The sequence below is a fragment of the Phyllobates terribilis genome, unplaced genomic scaffold, assembly GCF_046119375.1.
Source record: "Phyllobates terribilis strain yellow unplaced genomic scaffold, ASM4611937v1 Scaffold_11__3_contigs__length_659146591, whole genome shotgun sequence".
Taxonomy (NCBI): domain Eukaryota; kingdom Metazoa; phylum Chordata; class Amphibia; order Anura; family Dendrobatidae; genus Phyllobates; species Phyllobates terribilis.
The window spans coordinates 532611144-532635276 of NW_027362771.1; the positions used below are offsets into that span (position 1 = coordinate 532611144).

Genomic DNA, 24133 nt, shown 5'->3' on the forward strand with positions numbered 1-24133 from the left:
ATCACACAGGGGGCGCAGAGACTGCAATGTATACATCACACAGGAGACGCCGAGATTGCAGTATATACACATCACACAGGAGACGCCGAGATTGCAGTATATACATCACACAGGGGGCGCAGACACTGCAATGTATACATCACACAGGAGGCGCCGAGACTGCTGTATATACACATCACACAGGAGGAGCCGAGACTGCAGTATATACACATCACACAGGAGGAGCCGAGACTGCAGTATATACACATCACACAAGAGGAGCCGAGACTGCAGTATATACACATCACACAGGATACACTGAGACTGCCGTATACATCACACAGGAGACACCGAGGCTGCGGCCACTCACAGAGTAAGAAGATATTAAAGGGCTAGCAGCCGTCAAAACAAAGCTGCCAGCCCGAGCACTGCTTTCCCTCGAAAATTGTCCAAGGGTCAGTTTCCCCACCCCAGCTGTACAGTATCCATAGGAAATATGAGGTTGACATTAATAAGAAGAAAATGACGTCATATCCTGCACATCACCCTAACTATGGTCAGTACAAAATGAGGCTCATACAGCAGATGAGTTTTATTTACATCAATTTTGCATACAAGACTCTTTACAAAGTGACGATTGAAATCCTCTTTGTCCAGATTGCAAAGAATACCCTTGCTGTGGCACTTCATTCAAGTCCATTATTCCCATAACGGGAAAAACGCAGGTTCCCACTGTAGGATAATTAAATAAAAAGTCCTATGGCCAACATGCGGCACACGAGGGGTTGCTCACGACTCCTCTCTTTTCTTGGCGGCTGTTCTCTTTTTCCCTTTTGCATATTTGAATGTCCGTAGTGGGTTCTGTGTCTTCCTCATCTGTACAGCAAGAAGACAATTGGCTTTAATTTCTAGATATTGAACAATACAAGTCATAGAATTCAGGACAGTCCTGAAGGTAACCATCTTTTATAATTTTTATTACATCAATAGTACACATCAAAATAAGAAACTTTTGTAACATATCTTTTCAGAGAAATCGGCTTCTTTCATTTTCACGGGTAAAATCTGTATTCAGTGAAGACACATTACTGAGATAGAATCTTATTAGTAACAGCTGCCATCTCCTATGTAGTGAGTGGAGGTAGGAGCTAAAGGCGGAGCCCCTCCTCCTCCTTCTGTTAACACAGAATGTTAAGAGTGCACTGTCATCTCAGTAATGGGAAAGTCTGACTGCACTGATTTTACATGTGAATTGTGCGAGAATGAAAGCAGCAGATTTCTCTGATAACATATATTACAAAGTTGATTATTTCCATGTGTACTTTTCATTAATGTAATAAAAATTAAAATTATGGTTACCCTTTAAATAAAAGCAACTACCTGCATATTAATAGGTCAGAGCCTAGTGTCTCAAGAGTTAAGAAAAAAAGCAAATGGAGAGTGCCTCTGTCATTCAAATATGTTCTGATATCAGGGCAACTGAGGGCAGGCAAATAGACTGGGAACCACTTGATGCAATTTTTTTGTTTTTTTAAAGGAACGAAGACAAATCCTTTAAAAAAAAAAAAAGTGATGTGCAAAGTTTTATAACTTTCTATGCTGAACAAAATAATAAAAAAATGAAAAAAAAGTTTAGCTATTCTTTAAATTAGATCAATACAAGGATGAATTTATAGAGAGGATTCATGTAATGAGGTTCCTCCCCCATCACCTGCCCCGGTGACAAGTGTGTAAGGAGGTATGCAGGTAAACATGCTAAACTCTATTATCATCACACCTAGCTGACACCCTACTTTACAGGGGTCTGTATAAAAAAAAGAAAGAAAGAAAGAAAAGGAAAAAAAAAAAACCTCACAAAACTGTCACTAAATGCACTTTGGTATTTGGGGATCAGCAGTGTCTGTAACAAAGTTAATCAGTATGGTTTTAAGTTAAAACATCCCCAAAAAGTCCCCTTTATGTAAAAAAAACAAAAAAACAAATTGAGGCCTTGACTATCTTGATAGACCATTCTGTGGTTTGCAGCGCCATCTGGTGGTTGAACATTGCAAATCTCCTCCGCTGAGTGTATGGCAATGCCAATGAGTGGAAATGAAAGAGGGGGGGGGGGTCAAAAGGGAGCTCACTCCCTCTAACCGTTTACATGTTGCGGGAAATTTAAGCTATGGCATCTACAGGGGTTAATTGGCCAGCCAAGGGGTTAAGTGACCATTGCTGATGGCTGGAACCAAGAGGCAGCGGCACTGAGAAAAGCATTGAGCCCCTCTAGCTTTTGCCATCTCTTCTCAGTTTTCTTCCAAGGCCACATTATGCACATTTCATGTACGTGGTGTTTCCGTTGCGGCACGCTCACCTTTTTGGGTGGTGCTTTGGAGAGACCTGGGTGAACTCTTCTCTTCTTTCTTTTATGTAGCAGAGGATTTGCAACAGATCGCAGGGAAGGTGGAGCTGCAATGAGAGAACGGAGTCAAAAAGAACAAATGAGAACTGCTATAACCAATCAATCAGTCTGCTTTGCTTCATTGGGAACTGTACTTTCAACAAACTATTGAACTATTTAACAAGTCTTTTACATCACTCCAGAGCTGGATTCTTAGCTACTCTGCTCAGTACCTTCCTCCATGCCCCTGCTGCTCATCTATGTGCTTTAAAAAGCGATGGAGAGCAGGAATCCCTCTCTGTTTGCTGTGAGAGATCAAGGAAGCTAGTCACCTCCTACCAGCTCAGAGTGGATTGCAAATTAGGCAAAGCCGGCAGAGGGGAAAACTGGTGAAAATGCAGGAAACAAGTCATATAATGGCCAGATATAGTGTTATTCCTCATGTGCACACATAGAACAGTTTATTCTGAAGAGTTACTTGAAAGTACGGTTACCATTTTTTTAAAAAACTGCGGGTGTCCGCACCAAAATAGGCAAATAGAAATCTACTCTGATTATTGCTTTTTTTTTGCTGCGTTTTCCTTTAGTGCAGAAAGACTGGGATTCTGCACTTAAACACACAGTTCTGTTTTTTTCTTTTACATACATTTTTTAGGCTCCCCATAGAAGCCAAAAGGGGAAAATATGCACCAAAAAATTAGTTTTTCAACAAACAATGGGTCCATCCACTTTGCTTGAACTGTAAAAATGCAGGTTTTCTGCACACAAAATAAAAAAAAAAGAATGCAAGGTTTACACTATGTGCGAACATGGCCCAACACAGAGTACAGACCCCATTATTGTGCCAACTGGATTTTTTTTCCATTTTTGATAAAACACTGAACAGTCTCAAAACTGCTTAGTATGCAGTTACGGAATTATAAGAAAATAGGGGAATAGAATATTTAGTGATGTCAAGTAAAAAATATTGTGCATTTATTTCTAAAGCCAACAATTGTAATTTGGATTTGCGTGATACAATCGCCTGGAATTCGGATTACTGTCGGGCTGAGAGGCATAGTGGATGAGCCCCGAGGCTTACACAAAATTCTTGTTCTGTATTCACAAAAATCCTTGACAGTTCTGGCATTGCAATGTAAAACCACAAATAAATCATAGAGATGCTGAAACAAATGACTGTGACCGCACACAATGGGAGACATTGTGCGGTTATTCTTGTGGTCGCTGCCTCCATTATTAAAACACAGATTGTAATTGGATTTGCTCTTGGCTTTGGCTGACAGATGAGGGTCCTGGACAGGATGGGGATAGGGGGTTTCTCTCTGTATACTCAGACTTCCCTTACAATGTACATGGAAATTGTTAGATTTGCCCGTGGGATGACGCCACCGAGTTACACAGGAACCCATTCTTCATTCATACCCCTGCGGGTATTTTAGCCCACACATACTTAGGTATTCAGGAACATTTTTCAGATGAGGTTTGACAATTGCAGGGTGCAGGGGTTTGTCATGTCGAAGGAGATTGAAATCCCTTGGGTTATCATCAAAATACGTCTGCGGGGAGAAGAGAAAAAAAGATTAGGATTGTGACTTTTAGGATCGCTGCTTCTAATAGGTGACACTAGAGTTCTAGATCTCTTCCTCTTAGAAGAGGCAATTTGCATATTTAATTTCACAGAGGAGTATGCCTGGCTACAAAAAAGTCTCATCACTCTGACATGCCAGGATAGGCTTGTCACGTTCCACAAGAAGAAACGTTACCCCTTACACCACTGCAGAGAAGGAAATAACAGAAGTGATCTGATTAGTTTCCAATCACAACCAGAATCATTGAAAGCTTCAAAGGGGATGTATGGACCACCAGAGTTTACAAGACTGAGGTTGCCAGACTCTCCTGTGTAAATGGAGCATTCACTTCTATGGATGGGGAGGTGTATGTGCAATTATGCATGACCACCGCTCCCATGCGCACCGCCATGCTATTCAAACTGGGGTACTTAGGCCTCCTGTTCTCATGATCAATGGTAGGTGGGGAGGGGGGCAGTTGGTTGCAGGAGATCTCTTCGTTTGGCATTACAGACACATTCTTAGAGGCTGTCTCACTCTAGGACCCAGCGGCCACCTCCCTCCTGCTCTAATTAACACGCTGACCTGAGTGTTTAAATACTTTCTGTTTGCTACAGGGAGGCGCCGGTGATATTGACATGTTTCCTAGTGAAAGCTTGGAGCAAGTGCAGTTCTTACTTCCCTTCTGGTGCTAAGAGGACATGTGTTCTCTCTGAAGTCGGCTCAAGCTAAGTTACTTTCCCCCGTGTCTGTCTACCTTGTTGTTTTCAGTTGTTAGAGGGGGCTGACTAGCGCTCATCTCCCCCTTTCCTAGCCAGGGCCTAGCTCTAGGGAAATACAGGGTTTTAGGTTCCTGTGCGGCGATTGATGAGGAACCAATATAGGGACGATATGGGAGACAGGGTGATATTAGATCAGCCTAGGAGGTCTCCACTCCCCCTTTCCCTAGTGTCTGGGCTTCCCCTCATCCCTTCGTGTTGCACTTATTCTTTCCCACACCTTGCGTGACAGATGACCCATCTAAATGGAAAACTTTTTGCCTTTCATAGTGAAATGTTAAAAAATTTTAATTAATGGGGATCTGGGTGTTAAGACCCTCACCGACCAATATTTATTTTACTCACTTATATAACATTAATTCCACAGCGCTTTACATACATTATAATCACTGTCCCCATTGGGGCTCACAATCTAAATTCCCTATCAGTATGTCTTTGGAGTGTGGGAGGGAATCAGAGAACCCGGAGGAAACCCACGCAATCACGGGGAGAACATGCAAACTCCTTGCAGATGTTGTCCTTGGTGGGATTTGAACCCAGGACCCCAGGGCTGCAAGGCTGCAGTGCTAACCACTGAGCCACCGTGCGGCCCAATATGGTAATAATTTCTGGTGGGCTCTCCTTGGAGAAGTCTACACATGGCCCACTTATCTTCACAAGGAGCCTATCCAAAGTGATTCTTAGTAGAGCGCTTCTGGCTCTTCAGTTTAGCAATTGTGTAGAGAATAAGCACATGGACACCCACAGATCAACATTTCATGCATGTCCCTATGTAAGCGTGGGGTCAGTGTACTTGTCTTTTGTTTCCGATTTTGATGGGATTTTATGAGCCATTTTAAAAAGTAATTTTAATCTCTTCCCGAGAAAGTTGGGAGACAACCAATAGGGTTACTACTGCATTGTATCGGAGATTGCAAAGGAATAAAAAGGTATGAAGTCAAGATAGACCCACACAGCACAAAAGAGGACATTCATTTGTGAAATCCTGCAGATTTTGCTGAAACTAGCCCTACCAGACACCGGGAAATGTATCCTGCTGATAAGAGGAACGTGCGGTGCCAGCTGCTGCACAACATTACAGGAGGCACAGAAGTCAGGTTACCTGAGGCAATGACCTGGGGAAGGTCAGGAAGTGACTCAGACAGGACAAACAGGTGTGACTCACCAGGAGCCTCAGCTGCACCCTGTATGGGCAGCCGGGCGAGGTGCGCAAAAGAGCAGCCGGGCGAGGTGCGCAAAAGGGCAGCCGGGCGAGGTGCGCAAAAGGGCAGCCGGGCGAGGTGCGCAAAAGGGCAGCCGGGCGAGGTGCGCAAAAGGGCAGCCGGGCGAGGTGCGCAAAAGGGCAGCCGGGCGAGGTGCGCGCAAAAGGGCAGCCGGGCGAGGTGCGCTCAAAGGGGCAGCCGGGCAACGCGCTCAAAAGGGCAGCCGGGCAACGCGCTCAAAAGGGCAGCCGGGCAACGCGCTCAAAAGGGCAGCCGGGCAACGCGCTCAAAAGGGCAGCCGGGCAACGCGCTCAAAAGGGCAGCCGGGCAACGCGCTCAAAAGGGCAGCCGGGCAACGCGCTCAAAAGGGCAGCCGGGCAACGCGCTCAAAAGGGCAGCCGGGCAACGCGCTCAAAAGGGCAGCCGGGCAACGCGCTCAAAAGGGCAGAAGTAAGTATCGAAACTACATATATGAATTAGAAGGCGTAATTGCTTACTTTTAAGAAAGAACGTGAGTTAGAAACCACGTGGCCGAACTAGACAGCCAGCGTGCCCCCGCCCAGGCAGGCAGCTGAGCAGCCAGCGTGCCCCCGCCCAGGCAGGCAGCTGAGCAGCCAGCGTGCCCCCGCCCAGGCAGGCAGCTGAGCAGCCAGCGTGCCCCCGCCCAGGCAGGCAGCTGAGCAGCCAGCGTGCCCCCGCCCAGGCAGGCAGCTGAGCAGCCAGTAGATGTGCGACAGATTTAAAACTAAACTGCTGCAAATGAGTTTAGATGATCCAAACTTTATTTATTTTCACCGACATATTTCAGATACAGTAATTAAACACCTAGCAGTAACACCCCGCTTTTATGGGGTTGGCACAGACAATATAATGGGTAACTCTAAAGGAATATATTTTGGAAAATCAACCATTACAGTGGGTACGGAAAGTATTCAGACCCCTTTAAATTTTTCACTCTATGTTTCATTGCAGCCATTTGATAAATTCTAAAAAGTTATTTTTTTTTCTCATTAAAGTACACTCTGCACCCCATCTTGACTGAAAAAAAACAGAAATGTAGAAATTTTTGCAAATTTATTAAAAAAGAAAATCTGAAATTTCACATGGTCATAAGTATTCAGACCCTTTGCGCAGACACTCATATTTAAGTCACATGCTGTCCATTTCCTTGTGATCCTCCTTGAGATGGACCTCACAGCCCACAGTAGTGCATGTCAGACCAAATGAGAATCGTGAGCTCAAATGAACTGCCCAAGGAGCTCAGACAGAATTGTGGCAAGGTATAGATCTGGCCAAGGTTACAAAAGAATTTCTGCATTACTCAAGGCTCCTAAGAGCACAGTGGCCTCCATAATCCTTAAATGGATGAAGTTTGGGACCACCAGAAGTCTTCCTAGACCTGGCTGTCCAGCCAAACTGAGCAATCATGGGAGAAGAGCCTTGGTGAGAGAGGTAAAGAAGAACCCCAAGATCACTGTGGCTGAGCTCCAGAGATGCAGTAGGGAGATGAAAGAAAGTTCCACAAAGTCAACTATCACTGCAGCCCTTCACCAGTCGGGCCTTTATGGCAGAATGGCCAGACGGAAACCTCCCCTCAGTGCAAGACATATGAAAGCCCACATAGAGTTTGCTCAAAAACACATGAAGGACTCCCAGACTATGAGAAATAAGATTCTCTGGTCTGATGAGACGAAGACAGAACTTTTTGGTGATAATTCTAAGCGATATGTGTGGAGAAAACCAGGCACTCCTCATCACCTGCCCAATACAATCCCAACAGTGAAACAAGGTGGTGGCAGGATCATGCTATGGAGGTGTTTTACAGCTGCAGGGACAGGAAGAATGGTTGCAATTGAAGGAAATGTGAATGTGGCCAAGTACAGAGATATCCTGGATGAAAACATCTTCCAAAGTGCTCTGGACCTCAGACTTGGCCGAAGGTTCACCTTCCAACAAGACAATGACCCTAAGCACACAGCTAAAATAATAAAGGAGTGGCTTCAGAACAAATCTGTGACCATTCTTGACTGGCCCAGCCAGAGCCCTGACCTAAACCCAATTGAGCATCTCTGGAGAGACCTGAAAATGGCTGTCCACCAATGTTCACCATCCAACCTGACGGAACTGGAGAGGATCTGCAAGGAAGAATGGCAGAGGATCCCCAAATCCAGGTGTGAAAAACTTGCTGCATCATTCCCAAGAAGACTCATGGCTGTACTATCTCAAAAGGGTGCTTCTACTCAATACTGAGCAAAGGATCTGAATACTTATGACCATGTGAAATTTCAGATTTTCTTTTTTAATAAATTTGCAAAAATTTCTACATTTCTGTTTTTTTTCAGTCAAGATGGGGTGCAGAGTGTACTTTAATGAGAAAAAAATGAACTTTTTAGAATTTACCAAATGGCTGCAATGAAACAAAGAGTGAAAACTTTAAAGGGGTCAGAATAATTTCCGTACCCACTGTAAGAGGGCGCACTGTGGATCTCAATTTCTACAGCCTCCTGTTGATCTGTGGATTTTTTACCATCCAAGTGAATGTGGAGTAATAAGATCCCATTCACACGCAGTGTCCTTTACTTTTGCTGTGGATTTACCTGCAGACCACAGGGATATGCCTTAGGCCACATTCCCACATTCTCTCCGTGTTGCATGTTTTTTTTTCTCATCCGTTTTTAAAAACTGAAGCACATGGTCTGTCTGAGCTTTTAACTCTTAGCGAAGCATGGGTGAGGAGGGATGCCGAGTACAAAGTCTGGGTTTCATCTGTTTTACACGGATCCCCATAGACTTTAAGACTGCAGATGAGAATAGGATGAGCTCCGAGCCTCACAGACCTGACACACCGATGCAATTTTAAAACTGATGTATCTATGGGTCAATGAAACGATGGATCCGTGTGCTGTCTGAGAATAAATGATGTGTGAATGGAGCCTTATACTGCTATAGTTGAGTTGTATATAAGCTGAGAAGAGGATCTAGGCTGTAACGTCATCAGTATTATCATGGATTGTTAGCTCTCACCTTCAGCTTCTCGGAGTTGAGAAGTTCTTCCTTTATCTCCTTTAGACGAGCTTCTTTAATGGCATGTTTAGTTACTGATCTCATTGCATCCTGTGGGAAGAAGCAACATCACATATAATAAAATCCGCCACCATAAACTGCCCAGCGTATACTTATTAGGCATTCTTAAAACTTCAACAATTGCCAGCAGAACCAGTGTGTATGGCCACCTATTCATCTTGTACCCCCCCCCCCCGCTGGGTTCAGCTGAACATATGTGTTCACATTAGTGTGAGGGAAACAGGCCTCCGGTGGGAACTAATCTCCTGTGAAAACAAGGGATTGGGCATGTTGAAATCCAATATGCCCAATCATTCTTCCCCCAAGATCTGCTATCGGAGAATCAGACAACCCATGCAGATTGATAGACTACCTGATCCTGTAACAGAAAACCCAAGTAGGTCCATAAGAAAAGACACAAACCCATAAAGGTCACAAGTTTACATCAGAGTTTCCCTGCAAGATACTAGTTACTCTTGATGTAATGTCTGGCCAGAAGAAAACTGAAAGATCTGGATATTGCCAACTTCAAGTATGGCCTCCAAATCCACTTTGTCAGGAGATTTGCTTCTGCCATTCTCCACTTACCCTACAGCGATAGCGAAAGCCTTCCACTTCTTCCATTCTGAACCTGTACGGACGCAGTACACACTCCTCAGAGTTTCCTATGAGAGAAACATAGGACTGGAGATTACAGTAACAGAACACCGAGAACATGAAAAAAAACTTCAAGGAACATAGTAAAAGGGGTTTTCCAGGTCTGCAAACTTTATGACCTATCCTTAGAAACAATGACCTACACAGTGTAGACTCAATATACATAATTAAAGGGAAGTATCCACTGAAGAAAGCTTTGTCTACTGTATTATATATTATCATGATGCCCAATCACATCTCTGCACTTCCCCTTTTACATCAGCGCCATTCTCCTTTGTGCCAGTGGATTCTTTCCTCCTGCATAAGGACCTGGGTGATAGCGCAGGCCTCCAAGCCACCTGTCTCGGCACCGTTGCGTGACTACATCACACTCAAGATATTATTTTAGAAAGGGCAAGAGGAAGGACCGTGGCTTGTATTGCAACATTAAATTTTGTCTAAAAGGGGTTGTCAACTCAAGAAAGAAGATGATTTTGGGTACTCACCATAAAATCACTTTCTCAGAGCCGTCATTGGTGAAGACAGGAAACCATAGGTGTATGCTGCTGCCAATAGGAGGCTGATACCAGGCAGAAAAAGAGGTTAACTCCCCCCCCCAGCAGGGTATACCCACCAACTGGAAACCAGCTAATCAGTCAGTGAGAAAGCAGTAGGAAAGGAGATAAAGAGAACATAAAAAAACTGAATCAAAAATGGTGGGTGCTGTGTAAGCTAATGAAGGACCAGAGAAGGGAGATTTTACGGTAAACACCCAAAATCTTCTTTTCTTTATCACCTGTGGGGCACACAGGAAACCATACGAAGCCTAGATGTGGAGCCATCATGGAGAACAGCCAAGGAAGCCCCCACACGACATGTGGTGTGACCTCAATTCGGGGTGGCTTTCTCTTCACTCGATAAGCTTCAAGGATGGCAAATTAGATCCACCAGGCAATGGTGTACTTGGAAGCAGGAAGACCTCTACGATGACCATCAGGAATCAAGAAAAGAGAATCCAAACATCTGAAAGATGTTCTCTTGGAAATGTAGAGCCACAGGGCTGACAAGATCCAGTCTGTGTAGAGATCACTACAGTGGATGACAGGGAGACTGAGAGAAGGAAAGACAATTTCCTCATTGAGAAGAAAAGAAGAAACCACCTTTGGAAGGAAGGATGGCACTGGACATAAGACCACCTTATCCTCATGGAACACAAGGAAAGGCGAGCAACAGGAAAGAGCTGCAAGTTCAGAGACACACCTGATGGCGGTGATCACTACAAGGAACGAAACCTTCCAGGAAAGTAGAGCGATGGAAATATCCCAAATGGGTTCAAATGGTGAACCCCGAGGAGCGGACAAGACCTAATTGAGATCCCACGGCTGCAAGGGAGAAAGATCGGGAGAGACAGAGTGAGCAACTCCCTGTAAGAAAGTTCTGATTTTAGAACGAGAGGCCAAGCTTTTCTGGAAAGGATAGAAAGGGCAGACACTTGACCCTTTTTGGAGCTGAGAGACAGACCGGAATCTAAGCCTGATTGCAAAAAAGCCAGGAGAGAGGTAAGATAAAAGGACAAGGGTACAACCGGATTGGTCTTGCACCATCAAAAAAAGGACATCCAAGTGCGATGGCATAAGCGGAAGGAAGACTGTTTCCTCGCCTCGATCATGGTTTGGATAAACTAGTCGGAGAAACCTGCAGTCTTCAAGACTGCAGCTACAACAAACATGCCGCTAAACTGGGAGACTGAATTCTGGTGGAAGAGGAGACCTGGGAAAGCAGGTCTGGACGATCTGGGAGAAGACAGTTGGATTCAGAGACCACTCACCCGCAGAGAGACCCTCAAGGTTGAGAAAGTCGGTGGCCCAGAAATCCACCCTGTGCACTGCTGAGAGCGCTGGAACGTTTTGTTCGGCCCAATCCAGGATACCTCCTCTGACATGATTCATCTGCTTAGTGTTCCGCCCTGGTGATTGATATATGCCACGGCTGTGGCATTGTCGCACTGGATGCGGATGGGATAGCCCATCAGGAGATCCTGCCAATGAAGGAGAATCAAGAAAATGGCTCTGATCCCCAGAAGGTTGATGGGAATAGAGAATTCTTGGTCCTTTTGGTGGCCCTGGGGCATGAGCTTCTGGAACACAGCTCCCCAACCCAGAAGACTTGTGTCCGTCATCACAACCTTCCACCGAATCGGCAGAAAGCATCTCCCTTGATGGATGAGGGGAGATTAGCTCCACCAAGTCAGAGATAGTTTTACTTGAAAAGGGCGGACTATAAGCCTGTCCCATTGAGAAAGCAGAGCCAGCTGAAGAGGGCAAGTAGATGGCTGGCAGAGGCTGAATCCCAAGTAGGAAGGCCAAGATCTTTTCATTGGGAAGAAAAACTCTTGTGCGAACGGTGTAGAATTCCATACTTAGGAATACCAGGCGCTGGGCCGGGATTAGAGACGAGTTCGATCAGTTGATGATCCAGCTGAGATGGGTAAGAGTATCGAAATGAACTGTAGACTCTCGCAACAAACCTGATAAGAGGGGGACCTTGATTAGTGTCGTCCAGATAAGGGATAGAAAGAATCTCTCTCGAATGGACCGAGACCTCAAGCAACGGTAAAATGGTGCCAGAAGAGAGAAGAGCCGAGGAACGCAGCTGCAGCTGTAATAGGCGGGGAAGAAGAGCACCGGAGACAGGCTGCTGCACTGAAGGCGGGCCAAGGAGAAAGAGCAAACTATTGGTTGGCATAGAAGCATGCCTCAATGAAGCTGGGTCCTAAATTTTTGCAGTGATCCACTGGAGAAGCAGCCTGAAAAGGAAAAGAAGACACGGGTAAGCGAATAAAAGCCCCTGAGGTCTTTAAGACCCGGAGGGCCCACCGCCTGTAATGCTGGCAAGAGATTTACGTGTTAAGCAGAGTACAAGAGTAACTGAAGATCTCGTTGGATGGCCTCTGGTGTCCTGACTCCTTTGCATCACAGAAGACGTTCATCAGGATCTCCTCGCGGGGATCGCTGGCATAAGGTACGTCTTCATTCCCTGCACACGTCTCGCTATGGTGGATGATCAAGCCGGAGATAGGTATCAAAGGACAGTCCACTTGTCCCTCTGTGCGCACGCCCCAAACACTCTTGATGTGTTAAGGGGGATAGGGTTCTGCCTTGCAGACACGAGAAGGTACGATGTGGATCGGACCACACTGTTCTCTCAACTCTAGGTGGGATGACAGGGTGAGCGGTTCCAACCTGCTCCCCGTAGTCACAAGCTTTATCTGAAAGAAGAGAAATCATGAGTAAACACAATAAGATGGTAGAGATGGGTCTGAGCATAGACCGGTGTCTGCCTCCTTTGGACACTAAACAAAAACTGGTTAGTTCTCTCCCAGTCGGTGGGTGTAGCCTGCTGGGGAGGAGTTAGCCTTTTTTCAGCCTAGTGTCAGCCTCCTGGTGGCAGCAGAGAAAAACAAAATGTAAGTTTTGATTATATTTTATATACAAGTGTCATGATGACCAGCTATCAACCCTGGGGCTGGCTCTTATTACAAATATTTTTTTCTTTAAGAGTGCAACCCCTTTAATCCATGCAATATTTGATCAGTCTGAAGAAAGACAAATACATAGTCCTAGAGACAATATTGGTAAATCAGCCATATTGTAGACAGGTTCCCAGCACCTCGCACAGTGGTACGCACAAAGACGTAATGTGAACAGAGCTCCTTACCTCCCCCCAGAGCCTCTTCAATCTCTTTAAGTAAGGAAAGCTCGGTATTTGCCACAAATGTAAGGACCACGCCAGGGTTATTGGCACGAGCCGTCCTGGAATGACCAGATTAATATGAGACTCATTAAATAAGAAATCAGGGCACCAGAGGAAATTACAGGACGTCGTCACTCCACTGTACTTACCTTCCAGCCCGGTGAATATAGGAGTCGACAGACAAGGGGAAGTCAAAGTTTACCACTGTGGAAACGTTCTTAAAGTCGATGCCCCGGGATACCCCATACTCACTGTCCTGGCCTCTGAAAGACAAATGCCGCAAGTGACAAGGAGGGAAAACGGTCTGTTATGGTGTTACCTACTTTGTGAGAATTAAAAAAGTATATATCTTGAACAACCCCCCCCCCCCTTAACCTCTTAAAAAAAAATAAATAAATAAATGGTACCATATTCCAAGACCCATAGCGCCTCCATTTTTCGGGATGTGAGGCCGGGTGAGGGCTTATTTTTTGCGCGCCGAGCTGAAGTTTTTAATTGATATAATTTTGGGGTAGATCCAATGTTTTGATCGCCCGTTATTGCATTTTATTGCAATGTTGCGGCGACCAAAAAACGGAACTCTGGCGTTTAGAATCTTTTTCTCGTTACGCCGTTTACCAATCAAATTAATTCTTTTTTTATATTGATAGATCGGGCGATTCTGAACGCGGCGATACCAAATATGTGTATGTGGTTTTTTTTATTATTATTTTATTTTGAATGGGGCGAAAGGGGGGTGATTTACACATTCATATTTTTTTAAATAACACCTCTATGTAGCAGAAATGCTCCTGTGCTATGAGAGCCGACCACTAAGTGGCGCTCATAGCGATCAGTACATGACAACCACTGGGGTCTGCTGCAGACCCAGGGTTGTCATGCCCACCCATCAGTGACTCGCGATCACGTGACTGGGTCACCGATGGGCGGGGTAAGTGACGCGCTTCTGGCGCGGCGCTGTTAAATGCCGCACTCAGAGATTGACAGCAGCATTTAACATGTTTACAGCCGCGGGTGGATCGCGATTCCACCCCCGGCTGTTGCGGGCGCATTGTCAGCTGTAATAATCAGCTGACATGTGCCCAGTTCAGTGCAGGCTCAGCGCCGTAGCCCACTCTGAACAGGGGGTGACAGCCTGGTGCGTACTATTACGCCCCAGGCTGTAAAGGTGTTTACACTTTCACAACACATGACGTACAGTTACATAAAATGTCATGTCCCTGACTTTGATGCGGGCTCGCACATCGAGCCTGCATCTTTCCCAGCAGATGATGACCGATTTAAATCAGCCATCATGTGCCTCTAACAGCGTGCAGCTGCTAACCTGTAAAACGCTGCTTTATCTGACAGTGGCATTTAACATGTGCAAGCGGGAAGGGGGGGGGGCGCCAATGGGTTGTCATGACAGCTGGGGGTCTGCTAAAGATCTCCATGCTTGTCATGACCATTCTCCTGTGAAGGCTAGATCATGATTTTCTCTGATGCACTGCTATGTATAGTAAAATCGATCAGATGAGAGCAGCTTCAAGTCCCCTATAAGGACTATGAAATACGGTAAAATATACAGTACAGACCAAAAGTTTGGACACACCTTCTCATTTAAAGATTTTTCTGTATTTTCATGACTATGAAAATTGTACATTCACACTGAAGGCATCAAAACTATGGATTAACACATGTGGAATTATATACTTAACAAAAAAGTGTGAAACAACTGAAAATATGTCTTATATTCTAGGTTCTTCAAAGTAGCCACCTTTTGCTTTGATGACTGCTGCTTTGCACGCTCTTGGCATTCTCTTGATGAGCTTCAAGAGGTAGTCACCGGAAATGGTCTTCCAACAATCTTGAAGGAGTTCCCAGAGATGCTTAGCACTTGTTGGCCCTTTTGCCTTCACTCTGCGGTCCAGCTCACCCCAAACCATCTCGATTGGGTTCAGGTCTGGTGACTGTGGAGGCCAGGTCATCTGGCGTAGCACCCCATCACTCTCCCTCTTGGTCAAATAGCCCTTACACAGCCTGGAGGTGTGTTTGGTGTCTTTGTCCTGTTGAAAAATAAATGATGGTCCAACTAAACGCAAACTGGATGGAATAGCATGCCGCTGCAAGATGCTGTTGTAGCCATGCTGGTTCAGTATGCCTTCAATTTTGAATAAATCCCCAACAGTGTCACCAGCAAAGCACCCCCACACCATCACACCTCCTCCTCCATGCTTCACGGTGGGAACCAGGCATGTAGAGTCCACCCGTTCACCTTTTCTGCGTCGCACAAAGACACGGTGGTTGGAACCAAAGATCTCAAATTTGGACTCATGAGACCAAAGCACAGATTTCCACTGGTCTAATGTCCATTCCTTGTGTTCTTTAGCCCAAACAAGTCTCTTCTGCTTGTTGCCTGTCCTTAGCAGTGGTTTCCTAGCAGCTATTTTACCATGAAGGCTTGCTGCACAAAGTCTCCTCTTAACAGTTGTTGTAGAGATGTGTCTGCTGCTAGAACTCTGTGTGGCATTGACCTGGTCTCTAATCTGAGCAGCTGTTAACCTGCGATTTCTGAGGCTGGTGACTCGGATAAACTTATCCTCAGAAGCAGAGGTGACTCTTGGTCTTCCTTTCCTGGGTCGGTCCTCATGTGAGCCAGTTTCTTTGTAGCGCTTGATGGTTTTTGCAACTGCACTTGGGGACACTTTCAAAGTGACTGACCTTCATTTCTTAAAGTAATGATGGCCACTCGTTTTTCTTTACTTAGCTGCTTTTTTCTTGCCATAATACAAATTCTAACAGTCTATTCAGTAGGACTATCAGCTGTGTATCCACCAGACTTCTGCACAACACAACTGATGGTCCCAACCCCATTTATAAGGCAAGAAATCCCACTTATTAAACCTGACAGGGCACACCTGTGAAGTGAAAACCAATTCCGGTGACTACCTCTTGAAGCTCATCAAGAGAATGCCAAGAGTGTGCAAAGCAGTCATCAAAGCAAAAGGTGGCTACTTTGAAGAACCTAGAATATAAGACATATTTCAGTTGTTTCACACTTTTTTGTTAACTATATAATTCCACATGTGTTAATTCATAGTTTTGATGCCTTCAGTGTGAATGTACAATTTTCAAAGTCATGAAAATACAGAAAAATCTTTAAATGAGAAGGTGTGTCCAAACTTTTGGTCTGTACTGTATATAAAAAAAAAAAGTTTAAAAATGTGAAAAATAATTGGAAATTTTTTTACTTAATTTTTTTTAAATCACCCCCCTTTCGCCCCATTAAAAATAAAACAATTAAAAAAATAATAAAGTGTAAACACATATTTGGTATAGCTGTAATGGTAAATGTTTGATCTATCAAAATATAAAATAAAATGAATCCAACTGGTAAACAGCGTAACGGGAAAAAAAATTGAAATGCCAAAATTAAGTTTTTTTGGCTGCTACAACATTGCAATAAAAATCAAAACATTGTACCCACCCCAAAATGACATATCAGTAAAAAAGTAAAAAGTTCAGCTCAGGGAGGAAAAAAAAAAATAAGCCCCCACACAGCCCCAGATCCCAAAAATTTAAAATGTTACGGAAAATGGGGGCACAAGCAAAAAAAATGTTTGCTTTTTTTTTACAAATTTCCCAAAAAAAATTTCACCGCCCAAATAAAAAAGATAAAACTATACATGATTGGTATCCGTTTAATCTTACTGACCTGGAGAATCATATTGCCTGGTTAGTTTTACCATATAACCGTCCCCCAACAAAAAAAAAAAAAATTGTGGAGTTGTATTTTTTTTGCAGTTTCAACGCACTATTTTTTTCCCACTTTCCATGATAAAGTTAATGGCGTCATTCAATTTTTCAACTCACATTGCAAAAAACAAACCCCAATATGGCTGTGCGGATGGAAAAAATTAAAACATTGTGGCTCTTAAAAGAAGGGGCGGAAAAAACGAAAATGAAAAAAAAAAATTGATCGGTCATGATAAGGTTAAGAGACATCAAAGATGAGACGGATCTGCTGCTGATGGATCCATAAACATCACCAAAAAGGGTTAAACGTACAGTCCGCGGGATGAATAGCAGAGCTACTGCGCAGAACATCTTACTTCTCTGCTCTTCCACCCTTTTTCTTGCCAGCCCGTCTCCTTCCTTTCACACTCGTGTCTGATAATGCTTGTTCATCCGATGCAATGATATAATCATAGAAGCCTTGATTAAACTGTCCGATGATGTGACACCTGCAGAACAAAAGGAAGGTAATGTCATATCTTCATGAGTCCAAGACACATTACTTTATTTATCCAGCACTGATCCCGTGATGCCGCCCTTATTACAGTGCAACTATATTCCTACCAGTGTCAGACTGAGACAAGGGAATCCTAATGAAATAAGATTTCCCCTTGGCTCCAATTCTTGCCAGCAGAGAAGATCCCATCCTCCAAGTGCTGGCCTTCTGTAGAGCCTGATGGCTATAATAAAAAGCCACCAGGCATTGCTTCACTTTACAAGCAAAAGTCCTACGAATCAGATCTCGTCTCCTCCTCCCTTTCCTTTAAAAAGTTACAACAGCCTGATCTTCATGCTGGCTGTTGTAACTTCATAAAACTCAGTCAGAAACGACAGAAGTGGGAGGGAGAAGGACTACATGACAGACTTCATCTACTTACAGAAGTGTGTGTTCCATCTGTATACGAGAACCATATGTATATGCCGATCAGCCATAACATTAAAGGGGTTGTCCATTGCTGGACAACCCCTGCTTAAATTCTAGAATGTTCTATTGCAGAATTTAAAAGAACAAAACAATTGGCGCTGTTCCAGCATAGTCGACATTTCAGCTTCTGCATCCTCAATGTTCTGTCTGAGCACACATCCGCTCTGATGAAACAGTAAAAGCTGCAGGCAATCAGTGCCTGCCGATTGGCGGCAGTGGGCACATGACATAATAAGGTCATGTGAACACCCCAGAGACAGCACCGACATGTCTGGTCTGGGAGGTGAGTATAATAGTTTTTTTTATTTTACTATAGACACTTAATGAATTTAGGAAGGGTTTGTCCAGTAGTAGACACCCCCTTTTTAACCTCTGATAGTTGTGAATAACACTGATTGATTGCTCCTATCCATCGGCTGCATTGCATTATACCAAGTCCTACTTGATAAATGCGACTTAGCTGCAATACCGGACAATACCTGCAGAACTCAGGAGGTGCCGAGGACTTACCGCGAATGCACCGGCAGCTCAGAGTTCAGCACACAGGACGGGATACTGAACTGCTCCAAGAAGAGTTTGAGACGATAACTCCGCTCCACGTAATTTACAAAGATAATGGTTTTCCCACGGATGAGGGAGAGTTTAAGGAGAGTATAAAGCAAAAGAAACTTGTCCTCCTCCTCGCTCTGGATGTGATACTGCGTGAGCTGGGAGCTGTCCGGCAGCTGAGACTCCTCCAGCTTCAGGGTGACCTAAGCAAGAAGGAGCATGTCAGGTCACTACATAGATAGGAGCTAGCCGCAAACTCTACAAAGCCCAAGAATAAATAAATAAAACAATTTGTCTAAAGAACTGCCCCAGTGTTCACACTCTATAACTTGCTATCCGATGTTCTTGAATGGGTGGGAATTCTTCGCCGTCATTCTGCCATCACTATAGGTGTTAGAACTTACCTCCCTTAGATACATTGTGTTTCACGCTGCCCAACAACAAGCTGTAAGCCTGCTTCTTTTTGTTCTGCCTCTAAGCAGTTTCACAGGCACCCCTCAGATCTGGGGGGTTTCTGCTGTTAGATATGGATTACACTTAACAACAGGCAGTGGACATCTTGATATACAGAAGCAAGACACCGTGTAAATGGGACAACAGAGCGATTGTTCCAGGAGAAGATAAAATTATTTTTAAAATTAGTGATCCACTTATCTTCAGGGGGCCCTTCTGACAAAATCACCCCAAAAAATTCCTTGTACAGTGCAAAAGCCTCACCGGATTGTGCAGCACGAGTTCCTTTAAGGCCTGGACATCCTCGTTGAATGTGGCAGACATCAGGTATGACTGGTAGATATTTGGAAGTTGGCTAAAAATAGGAAAAAACATAATAAAATGATATAGGGAACAAAACGGAGCATATGCCTCGATCTAGTACTAATGGTGCACATATTAGACCCATTACCTCACCACGTCTGGTCCAGGCCCGTTCTACTCACCATAAGAGGCTTTTCAAATCTTCTTCAAAGCCAAATGAGAAGATCAGGTCGGCCTCATCAATCACCAACACTTGAAGGCTCTCTCGTAAGCACAGGGTCTTCTGGTTCATGTGGATCAATATTCGAGAGGGCGTGCCGACCACGATGTCCGGCTTCTCCATCAGAATTGGTCTAAGTGGAACAGATAGAGAAATATAACAGGACCAAGCTGGTGATGGCAATTTATTGTTCCAAGTCTGGTTCTTACCTCTGAGCAGAAATATCCGCCTGGCCAGAAATGTCGGCAACTCTAATGTCTCGCGCGCAGTAGGTTGTCAGCTGTCGGACCATTTGTTGAACCTGGTGGCCAAGTTCCTTTGTGGGTACAAGGATCAGAACCTGCACGGCCTGCTCGGAGACCGTCTAAATAGAGAAGTTTGGAATATGTCAATGTTTTTTCATTATTATAGATTATTATATCAAATCGATCCCTTTACTGGCTCCTCACCGCCCAGAGAATTCAGGTAAAAATACCAAAAATTACTTATTAATTTGTCCCCAACCTGTCCCCTCCAGACTTCTCTGGTCTAATTTCCAGTTAATTATGTGAGGAGCAGAGAAAGTTATCTCCAAGATTTCTCTTGTGCTTCCCCCTTACTCTGGAATGCACTACCCCAACAGATCAGCATCTCCCTGACCTTCAGAACTTCAACAAAAATGAAAACCCGCCTACAACCTGCAAAAACCCTGCTGCCACCATCCTGCTATATATGTAGCTTCTAACCTCACCTAAGGTCTCCTCGCCCCTTCACTTGGAGATTGTCAGCCCTCACAGACAGGGGCCTCTCCCCATGTAACAGTCACTTACTTAAACATGTTCATTGTACTTTTCTGCTTGCACCGTTTTCGCTAATTTATAGCGCCCAATACGCAAAAAAAAGTGCATCAAGTAGTAAATTCTACCTTCCCGAATTTTTTCCCTTATTTCATTGAGCATTTTTAGCCACTGTTCTGATAGAATTACCCCTATAAACACATTACACCATATTTAGAGAGCAGATTGTCGTCTAGAATACCTACCATTTTTGCCTGCAGAAGGTTCTGTATTATGGGGATGGTGTAGGCTGCAGTTTTTCCCGACCCAGTCCTTGCTCGTGCCAGTAGATCTTTGCCCTCCATGCCCAGTGGAATGGCCTTTTCTTGAATTAAAGTTGGCTTTTCCCATCCTAAATCTGCAACCGCCTTTCAAGAAATAGGAGCATAAGTATAAGCTTTACCAGAAACAGCACAATTTGTTTCTATGCATGGTCACACAAGGACAATCATTGTAAAAAATTATTTCCATCTTCATTGATGAGTATAAGATAGTGCTGGAGAAAAGGAGCAAATTTCCAGCTTCACTTTTTCATCTACTGCTGCTTACCCAGGTTACTGACCACCACTGCTGTCTAGCAGCAGTGGCCAAACATGCACAGTGCTTGCACTCTTTCTAATAGATCTTGTAAGCACTGCACTGAGGCTGTCCAAGCTAAAGCGCAGTGTAGACTCTGGATCCCGGACAGTTTTTCTCTCCCAATGATGCAAAGTCAAAGCTGCCTCTATTATCAGCATCGTAGTGAACATGGTTAAGGCTTGCAGAGCAACAATGTACCGGTCTGAGCTGTCAATCAAGCAGGAGCGCACTGCTCCCCAAAAAGCAGGAAGCCAGGAGGTAGGGGAGAAGTACACTCCTGCCAAAGATGATTGGTCAAACCTCTAAGCCACACCTGGGCAGCACCATGATGCTGTACAGGGGCTCGCACTGTCTATGCGAGGCTGCATGGGGGGCACATACTGTATACAGGAGGCTGCGTGGGGGGCACATACTGTATACAGGAGGCTGCGTGGGGGGCTCATACGAAATATAAGGGGTTGTGTGCGGGATCATACGGTATATGGGGGGTGTCAGCATACTTAATTCTGCTCAATATTAAGTCATAAAATGTATATAAAATTATAATTAAATATGTCAAACACAGCACCTGGCATAACTGAAGTTATACAGTATATCACAAAAGTGAGTACACCCCTGAAATTTTTGTACATTTGTCATTATATCTTTTTATGGGACAACACTGAAGATCTGACACTTTGATACAATATAAAGTAGTCAGTGTACAGCTTGTATAACAGTGTAAAATTTGGGGTGACCTCTAAATAACTTTTCATAACTCATCTATAGTGTTTTTTTTCCCCGCTGTTCACACTATCTGTGGCACACGACAGACAAATACATCAGGAAAATCTCCCAACATTCATAGTTTATTCAGCTGTGTTCAAAAAAGCATGGGGGTGGTCATGTATCATGTCAAAATTAAAAAGTGTTATGATCCCATTCCCACCAGTAATGGAGGTCTGGATCTAGGACAAGAAATATGTAATTCACCAGGCGATACATTGTATTTATGTTAGTATACAACTTATTTATTTACTTCACATTGCTGTACATGTTAATTCATTTATGGAGCGGGTCAGGGTCTGTGGAGCCATACAGGGTAAATGGCAGCTGTATTATACAGCCAACATCTGCTTCTAAGCATGGTGAATGTTGTATTAAAAAAAATACAAAACTGCCATTTTTTTAACCTCTCCTAAAAATGGAAAAAAAAAAAAAAAAAGTTATAGTTCTGTGAACAGCTAAGATGTGTCTCTCAGGACATGATGGGATGGGTAGTTCCACTAGTGGGCATCAGATAGAAATCAGCAGCCCACGTGACTCTGCAGTGTTTAATATGTGAGTGTTCTACGTTCCACAAGCTCCGCCCCTTTACAGCTACAAGTCCATGAACGTTCTACTCACCTTTAGCAGCCGGTGATCCAGTCCCAACTCATGGAAGCGAACCGTAGCCATACCCACGTGTATAACCGGGGAGGACTGACACCAAAGAGAGGAACCGACCGTCTAGAGCGCCGCCTCAGCACCATAGAGACTGCACAGGACAAGAGAGTTTTAGGTTTACGGGTGGACTGTACTGCAGCGCCACCGTGTGGTAACTGTGCGTACATGCACATGGCCGCCCATTGACAATCACAATTCAATGAAGTCCACTGGAAGACTTACAAAAAAAGAAGTGATTGCGTTATAAATATATTTTTTAATAATAAATAAAAAAATATATATCTTATAAATAAAAAGTGATTGAGTTATAAATTATAACACTATCATAAATTGTTCTTTTTGTAATTAATTTTTGGGAATATTTTAATTAGTGATGAGCGAACACGCTCGCCCGAGCTTCTCAGTACTCGAGATGCTCGGAGTTCGCAGAGTACTTTCAAGATGCTCAGGCAGGAGCTCGGGTCCCCTCACTGCATGTCTAGCGCTATTTAGAGCACCAATCATGCAGGGATCGCCTGCCACTCACTGTAATGTCACAGCCATGGTGGTTGTGGCATTACAGTGATTGCCCAAATCGATGGGAACAGTGCTCACAGTGAAACATGAAAAGCCGGCAATTCATCAGCGGCTTACACCGGTACCCGACAATTTAGAACAGAAAGAATAGAGCTTCACACATAGATTAGATAGATAGAAACATGTCAGTCACATATATAAGAAGTACAGTGACAGTGTTGATTACTGTACTTGTCATTTAGTGTTAAAATAAAGGATTTATTTAAAAAAAAATTGGCGTGGGGTTCCCTGTAATTTTAGTCTTTAGCGGAGGTTAAGCAGACGGCTGGGGCAGATGTTTGAAGCCTGGGAAGGGGGTAATACCCACGGAGCTTCCCAGGCTACTAATATCAGCCCCCAGCTGAATACCTAGCCTTTACTAGCTATCAAAATGGGGGACCCCCAAAATAAAATGACGTGGGGTCCCCCCTTATTTTAATAGCTAGCAAAGGCTAGGCAGACAGCTGAGGGCTGATATTAATAGCCCAGGAAGGGTGCCATGAATATTGGCCCCCTCCCAGGCTAGAAACACCAGCTGTCAGCCGCCCCAGAAATGGCGCATCCATAGGATGCGCCAATTCTGGCACTTAGTCTCGCTCTTCCCACTGCCCTGTAGCGGTGGCAGTGGGGTAATAGGGCTGGGGTTGATGTCAGCTTATAATGCCAGCTGACATCAAGCCCAGGTTAGTAATGGAGAGGCGTCTATAAGACACCCCCATTACTAACCCCATAGTCAAAGTTAAAAAAAATCGCAAAACTCAGAATAAAGTCCTTTAATTGAAATAAAGACACAATTCTTTGATGTTCTAAATTAAACTCTACTTACCGTCACGCCCATTCCAGCTGAAGCCAACGATCTCCTGCAATAAAAGAAAAATAATAAACCAACCTCATCCTTACCTTTCCATGGTTCCCAGGACGGCTTCAGCTCGGCTACATTCACATGACAGGCTGGATAGCAGCAGAACTCTGCCATCCAGCTTGCCATGCCGCAGATACTGAGAAGCTCCTCAGTGTCTCGCTGTGACTGCATCCAGATGAGCAGAGTCCAATGAACTCAGCTCACCTCATGCACGTCACTGACAGCGTGGGAGAATTCTCCTGCTCAAGCGCTGCCGGCAAATGACGTCACCGCTTGAGCAGAATTCTCCAACGGTGGGACGGCATTGAGATGG

The 24133-nt window shown here is 44.4% G+C and overlaps 1 protein-coding gene across 1 annotated transcript; it reads right to left on the reverse strand.

Moving 5' to 3' along the window:
- Positions 1 to 556: 556 nt before the first annotated feature.
- DDX56 (DEAD-box helicase 56) lies at positions 557 to 22500 on the reverse strand. Its single transcript, XM_073653766.1, has 14 exons — positions 22365 to 22500; positions 20606 to 20767; positions 19794 to 19948; positions 19547 to 19717; positions 19326 to 19416; positions 18570 to 18811; positions 17452 to 17583; positions 13510 to 13623; positions 13325 to 13419; positions 9560 to 9636; positions 8933 to 9022; positions 3810 to 3915; positions 2333 to 2427; positions 557 to 855 (listed from the first exon to the last, which is right to left on the reverse strand). The coding sequence occupies exons 1-14, from the start codon at positions 22413 to 22415 to the stop codon at positions 769 to 771; spliced, it is 1668 nt and encodes a 555-aa protein (XP_073509867.1). The 5' UTR covers positions 22416 to 22500; the 3' UTR covers positions 557 to 768.
- Between the last annotated feature and the right edge of the window lie 1633 nt (positions 22501 to 24133).